Raw genomic sequence first — 15,551 nt, 5'->3', positions numbered from 1 at the left:
TGTATGGGAAACTGAAAAAGAATATAACAAAGGTCGTGGTTATATGTAATACTAATTTCATTTGTGCAAGAGCAAATTAAATAAAGATTTCAAAAGATTCTATTGTATTAAGATGAAATGAAAAATATAGCCATAAATTAAATGAACTTTTGTTTGCTCATGCAAGACCAAATAACAAATAGTGCCACAAAAAAAAAAAAAAAAAAAAAAAAAAAAAAAAAAAAAAAAACCAGTCCCCTGTGAAACCCTTTCCGTTGCCACAGCAGCGTTGCTCAAGCAACGTCGCCGAAGCTCCTCGCCGACCCCCGCCGCTCACAATTATGAGCGACCTATACCCGCCCAACAACGCTTAAAAAATGTTGATTCCTCATTTTGTTTAACCTTAACAAAAAAAAAGAGGAAAAAAAAAATTAAATTTGAAACTGGTAAAAATCGACACCTATGTGTCGAAAAACTATGCTAGAAATCGACACTTACGCGTCGTAAAAAAGACCCAAAAAATTCAACATCAACAATATGTCGAATTTGATAGGTAAAAATCGACACTGGGATGTCGAGTTTATAGCAGACAAGTAAACATTGTGAAATGTCGAATTTGCTACTACAAAATCGACATCTCAGTGTCGATTTTTACCTATCAAATTCGACCTGTACATATCGACCGCGTCTGTGCGGGGTTTTGTTTTCGGAAAAATGATATTCTAGCTAAAAACACATAAATGCATACCTTTTTGGGTTCTTTCACCGTAAAATCTTCTATTTTGATGCCTGGAGACTCCATATTTGTCATCTTTGTAAGATTTGTTGAGTTTTGACGATTTTGAATGTTTATGTTTTGTGGGTTTATGGAGGAGGAAGGAAAAATGTTTTGTGGGTTTTAGAAGATGGAGAAGATGAAAGTTGGTCTTGTGGTTTTGTGATATCATTTTTTTGTGGTTTTGAGTTTTTGGTATTACACATTTGGATTTTTCTATTTTTTTAACAAGCAAGGGTATTATAGTATTTATAATTGAAAAAAAAAATTAATTTGGTCTTGCACAAGTGAAATTAGTATCGAATATAGCCGCGGCCTATAAAAAATAGTGACCATCAGAGGGGAAATTGAGAATATTTTTTAAGGGGCCTTTAACAATAAACCGCTAATAAATAGAGATAAATTCAACCTAAATTCATCCTTTGCAGTATCCTCCTAGATTTTTTTATACCTAAAATACCCATCATTTACATATTTCATCAGTAATTATATGGACTGCATTTTCTCAATTTCGAACTGCATTTAACATTTTTTTAGATAATTTTTTTTTACAAAAAAATGATTTTTTTTCCAGGTAAGTTTACTACGCCGAATATGACTATTGTCTAATATGACTATATGTGACCATACCAACTGTAGTCATATTATTTCTTTATATTGCCATTTTTACATTTTCAACAAAAAATTATGATTATATAGTGTAGCACAGTCATATTTACCAAATTATATAAAAAAAAAACGAAGATTGCCTATTATTTACGATAACAATCCAATCAACATCCACACAAAAGATTTCAATTTGAATCTTCTTATTACAAGTCAACTTGAAACGAAAAGATAGAACATATTCGAATATGACTACAGTCATATTCAACAATAGTCATATTCCAATATGATTATAGTCATGTTACTGTTGCTGCTCAAATCTGAAACTATATGTTTAGATCTGCAGAAAAATAAATAAAGAGAAATCGAAACGTATAGAAACAAAACTTAAATATGACTATATATGTAACTACATATGACTATGCATGTATATGTTTAAAAAACTGATTCTTGTCATTTGGCTTGCAAGTTGCTCCATTTTCATTAGTGCATTTCATAGCCACTGCCACCATTTATTCTGAAGTTTCCTCATCGGATATGCAGTAATGCTCAAACTGCTTCTCAACAAAAAAATGCTAAGTAACAATAATTGGAATATCAAAATAAAAAACAAATGATCCGAGCAAATTTTAAATGAAAAATCTTTCACAGTGAAGAGTAAAAAATGAAAACAAGTCACACCAAATTGTGATACTTTCACAATTTATATCTGCAGTTAGGAGGCACCAAATTCAATCTCCTTCGTACATAATATAAAAATGCGTCTAATCTAGCTACCCCAAATTATTGAGTAACAAAAATCAGTAGCGAGTCTTAAGATCCGATCAATAGTTAGAGAAGTCTGATTCCAATATGTACCATTCAGAATGTATATATATATATATATATATATATATATATATATATATATATATATATGTTGCGAATCCTATATAAGCAAATCAACGCGATCTGACAGTTAGATCTTCCGATATGTTCTCTGTGCAAAAACTGCCACGTCTCAAAAAATTGATTTTGCTCCCCTTTTTTCGTCTGCTCTTCGGAAGGAGAATCGAAAGTCGGCGCCGGCGCCGTGTGCGGCTTAGTGGTTTCCATCGGTGAGTGGTGGTTTGATGGAGAACGTGGATGAGAGAAAAGGAGGAGTAAGAGGAGAGAACGCCGGATAATATGAAAAATGAAAAATAAAAGAAAAATAAAGAAATAGGGTTTAGGGTTATGTTTGGTGAGGGTATTTTTGTCTTATCGCATAAGTCTAGGGAGGTATAACTAATTAAAAGTGAGATTTGGGTGAGAGAAAAAGTCTTTAAAGTCAATCGGGTTTAATTCAAAATATTTTCGAATTGAGGGGGTATTGCATATTACCCCATTTATTAATAACTATTAAATAAGAGACATGTTGTTTCCATCCTCAAAATAACTTATTTCACCATCAAATTAAATATATTTCTCATTTTGTCCCTTTCTTCTTTCACCTATATATTTTTACAAATTTATAAATCGTCCACCACTAAACTAATGAAAATATGTATAAAAAACAAATCACAATTTTCACTGGAATTATTACCGCAAAATATCGCCCTCTCCACTTTAAATGAATAATAATTTCGTTAGAGAAAAATATTTTCGAAGGTTAACAGGAGAAGGAATTCACGTTCTTGGAGAAAATAAATTAAGAGTGCTTGTATGGAAGGTCCTAAACTTCCTCCAGAATTGGCCAGTTTGGCTTAATATAATTTCATTTCCTAGAAAAAAAATTATATAATATGTACGTCATCTGATATGGACGTTTAAATATCTTGTAATAAAAATTTCATTGCAAAAAAAAAATAAAAAAATAAAAAAAAAATAGAAAATAACTTAGAACGCATGAGGATTAAGTAAATATAAGGAAGGGCGGTGGATTATAAATTTGAGGGGTATTTATGAAATTTTATATTTCTTTAGTGGTGAATTGAGATACTTTGGGGCAGCAAATAACACCGCTCTTAAATAATGATATATGGAGGGGACATTGAGGAAAAATTATAAGAATAACGACAAATTGGGAGGGAGGGAAGCCAAACTCTAAGGACATGTTTGTTTTCGTTTTTAAATCCATTTCCAACTTCTATACTATTCATAAAACTGAGATTATATTTGTTTCAGGAATTTTACTTGAAATTACACACCTTTTCCTATCAAAATTTCCAATGAAAATACACTATTCATATTTTTTCCAACTTTCAAACCTACTAATACCTACTTTTTTTTTTTTGAATAAGAATGGATATTATTAGGCTATATAGCCAAACTACCAGGAAGAAGAGAGTCTTCACTACAATTTGTTCCGAATCTAGTACCAAGTAAATGCGCCAACTGGTTACCTGTGCGCGTAACGAAAGAAAATTCAGACAACTCAAAAAACTTCGTAAGAACAAGTGCTTCTTCGATGTAAAGCGCCATGCGTCAAATTCAAAAATTCTCCAGCTTTGAGATCATTAATAACATGTAAACAGTCCCCTCCCACGATGATTGATCGCCAAACCCGTTATCTAGACCGAGAAACTACCTCAAGTGACATTTACGAACATCCCACCAACAACACTCTCCATTCCAGTTCCTGGCAACCATTGAAACCGAATAGTAATTCCCACCTGAAGGTATTGTCGCGTCAAAATTAATTTTAATGAACCCCTTAAGAGGAGGGATCCATTGAGAGTGGAGACAGGGTTGTCTAGGTACTTCAATGTGTAGTTGAGCTTGCTGAAACGGTAGGAGCTGCTCCAACTCAGCAAATCTTCCGTCTTGAGCCATATTCCTTGAATTCCAAGCTTTCCACGAGATGACCATAGCCAGGAGAAATTTGTCCTTGTGAAGATACCTGCCCAAATCGATTCCATTCCCTTGCATAATTGTATCACATGCATAGTGGTCTCCATAGGGGCGCTGCAACGAGCGCAAGACGGTGAAGCTGTGATCTTCGTTCGAAATAATGCAGCCCCGTTTGGAAGTATCTCCGAGCATGCACGCCTGATACGCGTTTTCCTCACGTATAAATTACCGCAAGTATACGGTATCGCATTTTGCAGAACAGTGGTTCCGGATATCGATCCACAGGGACTTTGTAGATTCAAATGCTGAGTAGTGTAATTATATTATCGTTATATTATCTAGCCGATCGTAAATAAGTGGATTGGTGATAAACCCTAATTTAAAAACATGCAAGATCGTAAACATGCAAATATGGAATGTACGTAAATAAAGTACGACAACTCAACGCGGGGGGACTTTGATTTAAAGGGGACTTCTAGGGCCAAATCCACCTATGTATAATCAACAACGATCTACAAATCCGTTATCTAACGCCACATTCCTATTCGTTAACCCAGACGCTAAAGTACTCTAACCCCCGTCTCCAGTGTAGTTAGAGTCTACCCACAGGTCCGACGTCTCCGTTCAGAACCTGCTATTAAGAGAGCATTTAGGCCAAGTCCTTAAGGGCTACCCGAAGTGCATCACGTCTCCGTTTCCACACCCCGAGCTATGTTTTCCTAACTTCAAACAAGAAATCCTCTCTCGAGTTCATTCCTATTTAATATCAATCTGAGAGCTGATCAACACAATCAGAAGCATTTAATACAGGAAAACATAAACGAAATCAAAACACGACAAATAGATAACATAAATGACGATCGAAATCAATATATACAAGGCTTCATTGCCCTAGAAGAAAATGTTCTTAGTTCATAACAAACATAGTATCAAAAGAATGTACAAAGGAAATGAAGAACAAAACGTAAAGAAATTTCGTAAGAAAAACCCAAGTCGGAACCCCCGTTGATGATTCCCGCGAAGAACTGTCGAAAACCGTAAAAAGTCGAAGAAGAAACGAAGAGTGAGGGCTTGCTTCTATTTATAGTAAATTGCAAAGCTTCCTCAAGAAGCTTTGCTTTTTAAAATATCTGCCCTCGAAAATCGTGCCAGATCGCGATCCAATAAAGTCAGATCGCGATCTGGCTTCTCGAAAAAACGTGAACCGCCATCCCAGATCGCGATCCAGGAAGTGCGGATCGCGATCTGCCCCAAAATCACGATGCTACTGGAATTTGTCACCAGATCGCGATCCGACTTTCCTAGATCGCGATCTGGGTCTGAATCTTGCTTGCTACTGGAATTTGCATCCAGATCGCGATCCGACTTTCCTGGATCGCGATCTGGGTCTTAATGATCACTTTCTCGGCTTGAAAAATCAGTTTCGCTTCCAAATGGCTTCGACTTGGCTACAAAAGCTAATAAAACCTAAAAAATGAAATAAAACAAGAAACGCAATAATATATACAAATAAAGCCGAAACTCGGACGAACGAAGACCAAAACTCGAAGATTTGATAAGCAAAAATCGTGCAAAACGACCACTTATCACACCCTCAAACTTAGATCTTTACTCGTCCCGAGTAAATCAAAACGAAACTACAACAAAAATGAAATAAAAACAACAAACTAAACTAGGCCACTAACGTAGGGAATCACGATTGCATTTAGCGTATGCAACAAGCCTTTGAACCCCTGGGTACCCCCAAAGGACGAGTTGTGTCTCGTGAGGGTTTTCAGACAACACACCCACAAAGTTGCCAGATTGGTCAAAGCATTGCAATTAATTCGAAAGATAAAACGAGCTAGATAACCTAAAATCTCATAATGGCCCATGGCTTTAAGGTATTCGACTTTCCTACCGACGCAATTAGTTGTTTCTACACCAAAATGAAAGATAGGCTCAAGAATCCGTAATTAAACAATAAACACAATCATCGAGGGTTTTGAGTAGAAATGTGGGTGAAAAGTAAGTTTTGATTCTGAAATTCAAAAAACTCGAGTTGGGCATAAGTAGGTCTTTTTATTCAAAAGGAAATGACAACAACGAAATTGTGTGATTTTCATCACAACTCTTTTTTTTTTTTTTTTCTTCTTCTTTTTTTTATCGAATAAAAACGTAGAGACCCTTGATAGAACTTCTAGCCAACAACTCGAAATCGTGAACACATAATTCAATTCTAACTTGCCCCCCAAACCTCAGGCTATTATACCCCTCAGAAAAATGCGCTCAAGCTTAATCGGAAAGGATTCGAAAGGCTATCCACACAAGTTGCAAAAACGCAGTCGGAAGGTTCATCTATAATTAGCCGGTGATCCATAATTTCAATTTTAAAATCAACTAGCCCATCTACTAATTCATTAATTGCTTTGCTTCAATAGAACTCGGAAATGCAAATTACACTCGATCCTAAATGAAATGCATGCGACAAACATAACACAATAATAGAAATCAAAATACATAAACGAAACTAAATTATATGATATGCATGTAAAAGACCAAATCAAAATAAGGTAAATAAAATAAAATAAAAACAAAGTCTAGCAAAGATGTATCGTAAATGAAATATCAATCCAACGACTTATCCCAAAACAAACGAACAAAAAAAACAAACAGGTTCAACACACACCAATCACCCTCAAACTTAAATTCTAGCATAGTCCCTATGCTCAAAAAGCAGAATAAAAAATAAAAGGGATAGAAAACACAACGTCCCCTAGTTGTCTTGATCGTCCTCGTGGGCTCCTCCCTCCTCTTCCTGTCGTCCCCGCTCGTACTCCTCCCAGGCCTGTGCCAGCAGTGTAGTGGCTGCCGCTTGTGCTCGTTCGTCGGCGGCGGAGGTTGATGCTGCATCATATCGAGGCCGTGGTGGGAACGGCCGTGGCTCGACAATGTCATCGGTCCTGCACTGAAGCGCTGCAGCCATGGCCTTCATCATTTTCTTGAACCATCCCACATTTTCCTCCATAACATCCATCCATTGGCCGACATACTCCGGGAGCTATGGTTCTGCTTCTTGTCTGCCTCTTCTGGCCCTTTGTTCTGGTCGAGCCGCATGAACACCTGAGGGACCAGCATCTGGTAAGTCTGAGTCGCCCTCGCCTAGGGGTCCACTCGCTGGCTGGAGCTTGTGGTAAGGGAAGATAGGTTGTGGTGACCTGGTGAGCCGGTCATCAGCGTATGTGGGGACCCCTGCACGATCACACAATGTAGTGATGAGGGAAGGGAACATGAGACCTAGAGAGGTATCACCTAAGCATCGTCGGATCTCAGCGTGTATTATCGCGCCCACATTCACAGGTGTCCTCTTCATAATGGCATACATCAGTGTAAGACGTGGGGCATAGGTCTTGGCCGTCGACTTTGTGGGCATGAGCCTGCTACTGACGAAGTACATCCATACCTTCGCTTCCCTTGAAAGTTCCCCCCGACGGAACCAGTGCTCTCCTTTTTGCCACTTCGAACCCCTAGGGCAAAGAGTCTGAATCAGCTCCTCATAGGTCGTTGCCATCTTTAGTTGTTGAAACGGCTCGGTCGGGACTTCGGGTAGGTGGAAAAACTTGTTGATTGTAGCAGCATCATAGCGCACCTCTTTGTCTCGAAGAACGACCACCGACCCCGCGTGAAAACCGGCATTGGCATAGAAGAGCCTCACTAGATTCTCGTTGTAGTCCTCCGGTCGTTTGGCCAAGTACTTCCATTTTCGACGATCAAAGTTTGTTATGATCGATTCTTTTTCCATGCCATAGATATCTAATTCCCTTTCTGGAACAAACGGTCGGCTATGGCGACGTATGAATTCTCTTTTGGCCTCGACGTTCACGTACAAAAACTCATCTCCCGGTTCGAGGACTACGTGGTCAAGTATGGTGTGTTGATTAGCACGGGATCCCATCTCAAGTTGCACGTTTCCCGTGCGTGGGGTTTGTTGCTCTTCCGGCACCTGAGATGGTGGTGGTGCGCTCGAAGTGCCTTCTTGGCTTCCCGTGCCTCCAGAAGCTGCCTTTTTCTTCGGTGCGGCTTTTCCCTTTGCCGGAGCCTTCTCCTTGGGTTGGGCTTTTTTGGTGGTTTCGCCCGTCTTTAAGAGTTTCTTGGCCGGCGACGTCATTTCGCTCGAATTTGTGCGAGATGGAAGGTCGAAAGCTTTTGGAAGTTCGTTCGGGAATTTTGTCGAACACTTGGCGTGCCCAACTTGGTAAGCCTTTCGATTTCCACCGGTTGTCCGGTACCTATCCCTCCTACATCAATCACCACACCCAAGTGAGAATCCACCACTACATACAACAATAGGTAGCTAAACAATCAACCCAAGTCATTCAAATTTTTATTTTATCCTTCATTTCGAAATTAAGAACAATAGGGCAATTCCTATATCTAAACATTGGTTCACCCGCAAATTCATGTTTTGAATCCCAACACCTAGTACAAAATCACGTACTAGCATACACAATTAACAAACAAGGGGAAAAAACATGAAATTTTGGGGAAATTCGAAAGAATTGAAGAAAAAAAAAATTAGGACTAGATTGAAAATTTACCTTTTCTTGAAGATTCACCCACAAATTCTTGGAGTAAATGTGCAAATCGTGAATTTGTGATGATCAAGTGTGTGATTGATGTGCTTTTTATGAAAGAAATTGAATATTTTGAAGTTGGGGAGGGGTTAGGGTTTGGAATTAGAAAAAAGGGGGAATAAGAAAATGAAGGGGGTTTGTGTTTTTTTGAACTATTTTTCGACCCCAGATCGCGATCCACAATACCCGGATCGCGATCTGGAGACTTACCTTGCAGCTTCTGGAAAAAGGCCCCAGATCGCGATCCGACTTACCTGGATCGCGATCCGGCCCTTAAAATCGCAGTTTCTGGAAAAACGTCCCAGATCGCGATCCGACTTACCTGGATCGCGATCCGGGGCCAAAATTGGTGGCTACTGGAAAAACACCCCAGATCGCGATCCGACTTACATGGATCGCAATCCGGGACACCTAAAACCTGCCAAAACAAAAATTTAAATGGGTGAGATAGAGATGTTGAACCCTAAAATATAAAAATGCACGAAAAAGCTATAAAAAAAAAAATAAAAAAAAAAAACGAAAACAAGAACAAAAGGAAAATGACAGAATATGAGCAACAATGGGTTGCCTCCCATTTAGCGCCTGTTTTACAGTCGACGGCTCGACTTCTTTTGGATTTATTGGGAGAAAATTAGTGCGACACGCTCCACTTCCTCGGGAGCACCATTCGGGTAGTAATGCTTAACTCGTTGCCCATTCACTTTGAACGACGGACCGTCTCGTCCTCGTATTTCGATGACTCCTTGTGGGGTTGCGCTCAGGACTACGAATGGTCCCGACCAACGGGACTTGAGCTTTCCCGGAAATAGTCGTAGCCGAGAATTGAATAGCAGGACTTGGTCACCTGCCCGGAACTCTCGCTTCGTAATTCTTTTGTCATGCCACTTTTTCGTCTTTTCTTTGTAAATCTTGGCATTTTCGTAAGCATCATTTCTGAATTCCTCCATCTCGTTGAGTTGAAGCAATCGACGATCGCCGGTAGCTGTTTGATCGAAATTGAGCTTTTTGACTGCCCAATAAGCTCGGTGCTCCAATTCCACTGGCAGGTGGCACGCTTTCCCATACACGAGTTTGTACGGAGACATCCCAATCGGTGTCTTGAATGCGGTTCGATAGGCCCAAAGTGCATCATCGAGCTTCAATGCCCAATCTTTTCGGTTCGTGCTCACGGTCTTCTCCAGAATCTGTTTGATTTCTCGGTTTGACAACTCAGCAAGGCCATTTGTTTGCGGATGATAGGCAAGCGCTATTTTGTGTCGGATCCCCAACTTGCTCGTGAGATTAGTGAGCAGTTTGTTGCAGAAGTGAGATCCTTCATCGCTAATGATCGCTCTAGGTGTCCCAAACCTTGAGAATATGTTCTTGTGGAAGAATTTGAGGACCGTACGAGCATCGTTGGTAGTGGTGGCAATCGCTTCGACCCATTTTGACACGTAGTCCACGGCAAGCAAAATGTATAACTTCCCGTTCGACGAAGGGAATGGTCCCATGAAGTCTATGCCCCAAACATCGAAAAGCTCCACCTCTTGCATGTTGTTCAAAGGCATTTGGCTTTTGTTGGATAGGTTCCCTGTTCGTTGGCATCGATCACATCGTTTCACGAACTCGTAACTATCTCGGAAAAGGGTTGGCCAAAAGAAGCCTGACTGCAGAACCTTGGCGGCTGTGCGAGATTCCCCGTGATGCCCGCCACAAGGTGAGGAGTGGCAATGTGTGAGGATCTCACGTACTTCTGTTTCCGGAACACATCTTCGGATGACACGATCGGGGCCGGTTCTGAAAAGCAATGGCTCGTCCCAAAGATAGAAACGACTGTCGTGAAGGAATTTTTTCTTTTGATGATAAGAAAGATCGTCAGGAATGATTCCACTGGCCAAGAAGTTGGCCACATCAGCATACCACGGAGTGTGAGTACTAATGGCGAGCAGTTTCTCGTCTGGGAAGGATTCCTGAATATTTCCTTCGGCTGGAACTTCTTCTAGTATGAGTCTGGAAAGATGATCTGCTACCACATTCTCGCTCCCCTTTTTGTCTCTGATTTCCAAGTCGAACTCCTGGAGTAGGAGTACCCATCTGATGAGTCGGGGCTTGGCGTCCTTCTTTGCGAACAAGTATCGAATAGCTGCGTGGTCGGTGTAAATGATCACCTGAGACCCCAAAATATACGGTCTGAACTTGTCAACGGCATAAACGACAGCAAGCATTTCCTTTTCGGTCGTTGAATAGTTCTTCTGTGCTTGGTCAAGTGTACGACTCGAATAGTAGATGGCCTTGAAGATTTTGTTCCTCCTTTGTCCCAATACTGCACCTACAGCATAGTCGCTCGCATCGCACATGATCTCGAATGGTTCCTCCCAATTGGGAGTAATCATAATCGGTGATTGGGTTAGCTTCTCCTTGAGAAACGTGAAAGCCTGCAAACAAGCAGAATCAAAATCAAAGACGGCTTCCTTCTCAAGCAAATGACACAATGGTTTTTCTATTTTCGAAAAATCTTTAATAAATCTACGGTAAAACCCAGCATGCCCCAAAAAACTTCTAACCCCCTTGACATCCTTCGGTGGAGGCAATTTTTCAATCGTTTCGATTTTTGCCCTATCCACCTCAAGACCCTTTTTCGAGACCTTGTGACCTAGAACAATACCTTCACGAACCATAAAATGACATTTTTCCCAATTTAAAACAAGGTTCGTTTCTGTACATCTTTTCAAAACAAGTTCTAGATTGTGCACACAATGATCGAAAGACGATCCAAACACAGAAAAATCATCCATAAACACCTCAAGAAACTCTTCTACCATATCATGAAATATAGACATCATACAACGTTGAAAGGTAGCAGGCGCATTACACAAACCGAAAGGCATCCTACGAAATGCAAAAGTACCGTAGGGGCAAGTAAAAGTAGTTTTCTCTTGGTCTTCCGGGGCGATTGAAATTTGATTGTACCCCGAATACCCATCAAGAAAACAGTAATACTCGAAACCTCCTAGCCTGTCTAGCATTTGATCGATAAAGGGAAGGGGGAAATGGTATTTTCTAGTGGCTGCATTTAATAATCGGTAATCGAAACACACACGCCACCCAGTGACTGTCCTAGACGGAATAAGTTCATTTTTATCATTCACAATAACCGTCATCCCACCCCGTTTTGGCACAACCTGTACCGGACTGACCCACGGACTGTCAGAAATTGCATAAATCATACTAGCGCCTAACAGTTTTAAGACTTCTTTTTTGACTACCTCCTTCATTGACGGGTTTAACCGCCTCTGAGGTTGGACTCTCGGTTTATAGACGTCTTCCATTAGAATTTTGTGTTGAACAATAGACGGGCTAATTCCCTTAATATCCTCAATAGACCAACCTATAGCTGACCTATATTCTCTAAGGACCTCCAGCAGTGTGTTTGTTTCGGCCTCGCTCAAACTAGAAGAAATAATCACCGGATAAGTCTTGTCTGCTCCAAGAAAAGCATAACACAGATAATCCGGTAATTGCTTCAATTCCAGTACGGGGGCCGTTTTCACACTAACTGGTATCTCGGGGACAATTCCTACCTCGTCTACACCTAAAATCTCGGCACACTCAAGAAACAACACACAATCAAGCACATCGTTTTCAATAGGGGTTTCAGGGGAGGCATATTGTAAATCAATAGAATTAACAATGCAGTGCTCAATAGAATCACATAATTCATACAAATCAAAGAAGGAGGAAACACAGTCCTCGATCACATATATTCTACTGCAATGCTCAACATGCTCAGAGTGTTTAAATGCATCTGTCAAATTAAAAACAACTTCTTCCCCATTTACCCTAAGCATTAAAGATCCTAATTCCATATCAATCATCGCCTTACCAGTGGCTAAGAATGGACGACCTAAAATGATTGGTGCTTCATCATCTTCAGGCATTTCAAGTACCACAAAATCAACAGGCAAAATGAATTTATCTACTTTAACTAGCACATCTTCTACAATCCCATCGGGATATTTCAATGAACGATCAGCTAGTTGTAAAGTCATGCGAGTGCGGTTCAAATTTCCTAAGCCCAGTTTTAGAAACACAGACATAGGCATCAAATTAATACTTGCCCCCAAATCACATAAAGCTTTATCGAAAGTAGAATTTCCAATAATACAAGGAATAGTGTAACTCCCTGGATCTTTCATTTTCGGTGGTAGATTCGACTGAAGAATGGCACTGCAAGTTGCCGTGAGTGTCACTGGTATGTCTTCTTCGATCCGAATTTTCTTGGATAGGACTTCCTTCATGAACTTGGTGTAGTTTGGCATTACCTCCAAGGCTTCTGCAAAAGGGATGTTGATTCGAATCTGCTTGATCTTTTCAATGAACTTCTTCAATTGATCCTTGAACTTCTTCTTCTTCTGTCTTTCTGGAAAAGGAATAGGAGTTACCATAAGAGGGGGATTATCAGGAAAAGAAATGTTATTGGGCTTACTAGCCTCTTTTGTACTACTTCCTGAAATGGTGATTTCCGGCTCGACCGGGGTCGGTTGTACAGCTGGCCTTGGTGATTCGTCTGTCGGATAAGGAGGATCAGTCATTTGCAAACAACTTCGGGTGGTTATGGCTTGACAGCTTTCCTTTGGATTGACTTCGGTATTGCTCGGAAATCCACCCTTGGCCATTGTGGACATGGATTGGGCGATTTGCCCTATTTGCTTCTCCATGTTCTTCATTGTTGATTTCAGGCCCTCCATTTCCTGTTCTTGTCGGTGAAGACGCTCGTCATACGTTGGCCCTCGTTGCTCTCTTTGATGGTTGAGATCGGGAGGTGGTTGTAGAGCATTCTTCGGATTGGCATAGGAGAAGTTCTCGTGATTCCGAATTCCCGGGTGATAATGAGTAGGGTTTTGTTTCTGATTGTGGGTTCCCCGGAAATTGTTGAATCGGTGGTTCATAAAGTGTGCCTGCTCCCAATCGTCGTTTGTGGCTTGTGAAGTACTTGCTGTTGCTACTCGTTCGATCTGTGGCCCTCGAACTGAAATTTGGGCGACCTGATTTGATAGGATCGCTAATTGTGCTGAAACTGCGGCTAAAGGATCGAGTTGGTGGACTCCGGCCACCTTTTGTATACCACTCCGTTCGGACGGCCAATGGTAAGCATTCTCACACATTCGCTCGACAATGTCTCGAGCGTCTGTGGGAGTCTTGTTTTGCAATGATCCACCTGAAGCAGCATCGACTAAAGATCGGGCTGGTTGATCGAGCCCATTGTAGAATAACTCCATTTGATCCCACGGGTTGAATCCGTGTTGAGGGCATTGTCGTAATAAGTCCTTGAATCTCTCCCAAGACTCGTGCATCGGCTCTTGGCTCATCTGTCTGAAGTTGCCTACATCTCTTCGTAATTGTGCGGTCTTCGAGGGTGGAAAGAATCGTGCCAGAAAGGCTTGTGATAATTCTTCCCAATAGGTGAGTGATCCTGGATTAAGACTCAGAAGCCAACTCTTCGCTTTATCTCTGACAGAAAATGAGAATAGCTTCAACCGGATGGCATCATCAGAAACACCGTTAACTTTGATTGTGTCACAAATCTCCAAGAAATTGGCAAGATGGAGATTTGGATCTGCAGTGGCTGCTCCGGAGAATTGGTTCGCCATGACCATGTTGATTAGCCCCGTCTTTAGCTCGAAGTTGTTTGCGGCTATCGTCGGTTTCCTGATTCCCGAATAGTTCTCATTCACAGCTGGAGTTCGGTATTCTCGCATTGTTCGCTCGGGTGGCAGGTTCGGTCTTGGCTCCTCGTGATCTCGTCCTGGCTCTCGATCGTACTCAAAGGCCAGGTGCTCTGGATTTCCTTGATCTTCGGCCATTGGTTCACTTTGTTGGTTGCGCGTGGCCCTTAGTCTACGTAATGTCCTTTCAATCTCGGGATCGTAAGGTATGATTTCCAAATTTCGACGCCTGGGCATAAACAAAGTGAGTGGTTAAAATCAAGGTAAAAATCGAAAATAAAACAAGTAAATGGCTGAAGTAATATTCAGATAATTGGTAACACTATCAACAAAGATAAAATCAAATTGGTCCCCGGCAACGGCGCCAAAAACTTGATACGCGTTTTCCTCACGTATAAATTACCGCAAGTATACGGTATCGCATTTTGCAGAACAGTGGTTCCGGATATCGATCCACAGGGACCTTGTAGATTCAAATGCCGAGTAGTGTAATTATATTATCGTTATATTATCTAGCCGATCGTAAATAAGTGGATTGGTGATAAACCCTAATTTAAAAACATGCAAGATCGTAAACATGCAAATATGGAATGTACGTAAATAAAGTACGACAACTCAACGCGGGGGGACTTTGATTTAAAGGGGACTTCTAGGGCCAAATCCACCTATGTATAATCAACAACGATCTACAAATCCGTTATCTAACGCCACATTCCTATTCGTTAACCCAGACGCTAAAGTACTCTAACCCCCGTCTCCAGTGTAGTTAGAGTCTACCCACAGGTCCGACGTCTCCGTTCAGAACCTGCTATTAAGAGAGCATTTAGGCCAAGTCCTTAAGGGCTACCCGAAGTGCATCACGTCTCCGTTTCCACACCCCGAGCTATGTTTTCCTAACTTCAAACAAGAAATCCTCTCTCGAGTTCATTCCTATTTAATATCAATCTGAGAGCTGATCAACACAATCAGAAGCATTTAATACAGGAAAACATAAACGAAATCAAAACACGACAAATAGATAAGAGAAATGACGATCGAAATCAATATATACAAGGCTTCATT

General features: G+C 40.7%; 1 protein-coding gene across 1 annotated transcript; it reads right to left on the bottom strand.

Annotated features, from left to right (window-relative positions):
- Positions 1–9,401: 9,401 nt before the first annotated feature.
- Positions 9,402–14,742, bottom strand: LOC148770675 (uncharacterized). The gene has a single exon (XM_088817986.1). The coding sequence runs from the start codon at positions 14,724–14,726 to the stop codon at positions 9,402–9,404; it is 5,325 nt and encodes a 1,774-aa protein (XP_088674112.1). The 5' UTR covers positions 14,727–14,742.
- Between the last annotated feature and the right edge of the window lie 809 nt (positions 14,743–15,551).

The sequence above is a fragment of the Erythranthe guttata genome, chromosome 5 (assembly GCF_056151865.1).
Source record: "Erythranthe guttata isolate IM_541 chromosome 5, IM_541, whole genome shotgun sequence".
Taxonomy (NCBI): Eukaryota; Viridiplantae; Streptophyta; class Magnoliopsida; order Lamiales; family Phrymaceae; genus Erythranthe; species Erythranthe guttata.
This window is presented reverse-complemented; position numbering and strand designations above follow the sequence as displayed.

Coding starts and splice junctions, on each gene's coding strand:
- LOC148770675 (XM_088817986.1), bottom strand. CDS start 14,726: ATGCCCAGGCGTCGAAATTTGGAAATCATACCTTACGATCCCGAGATT.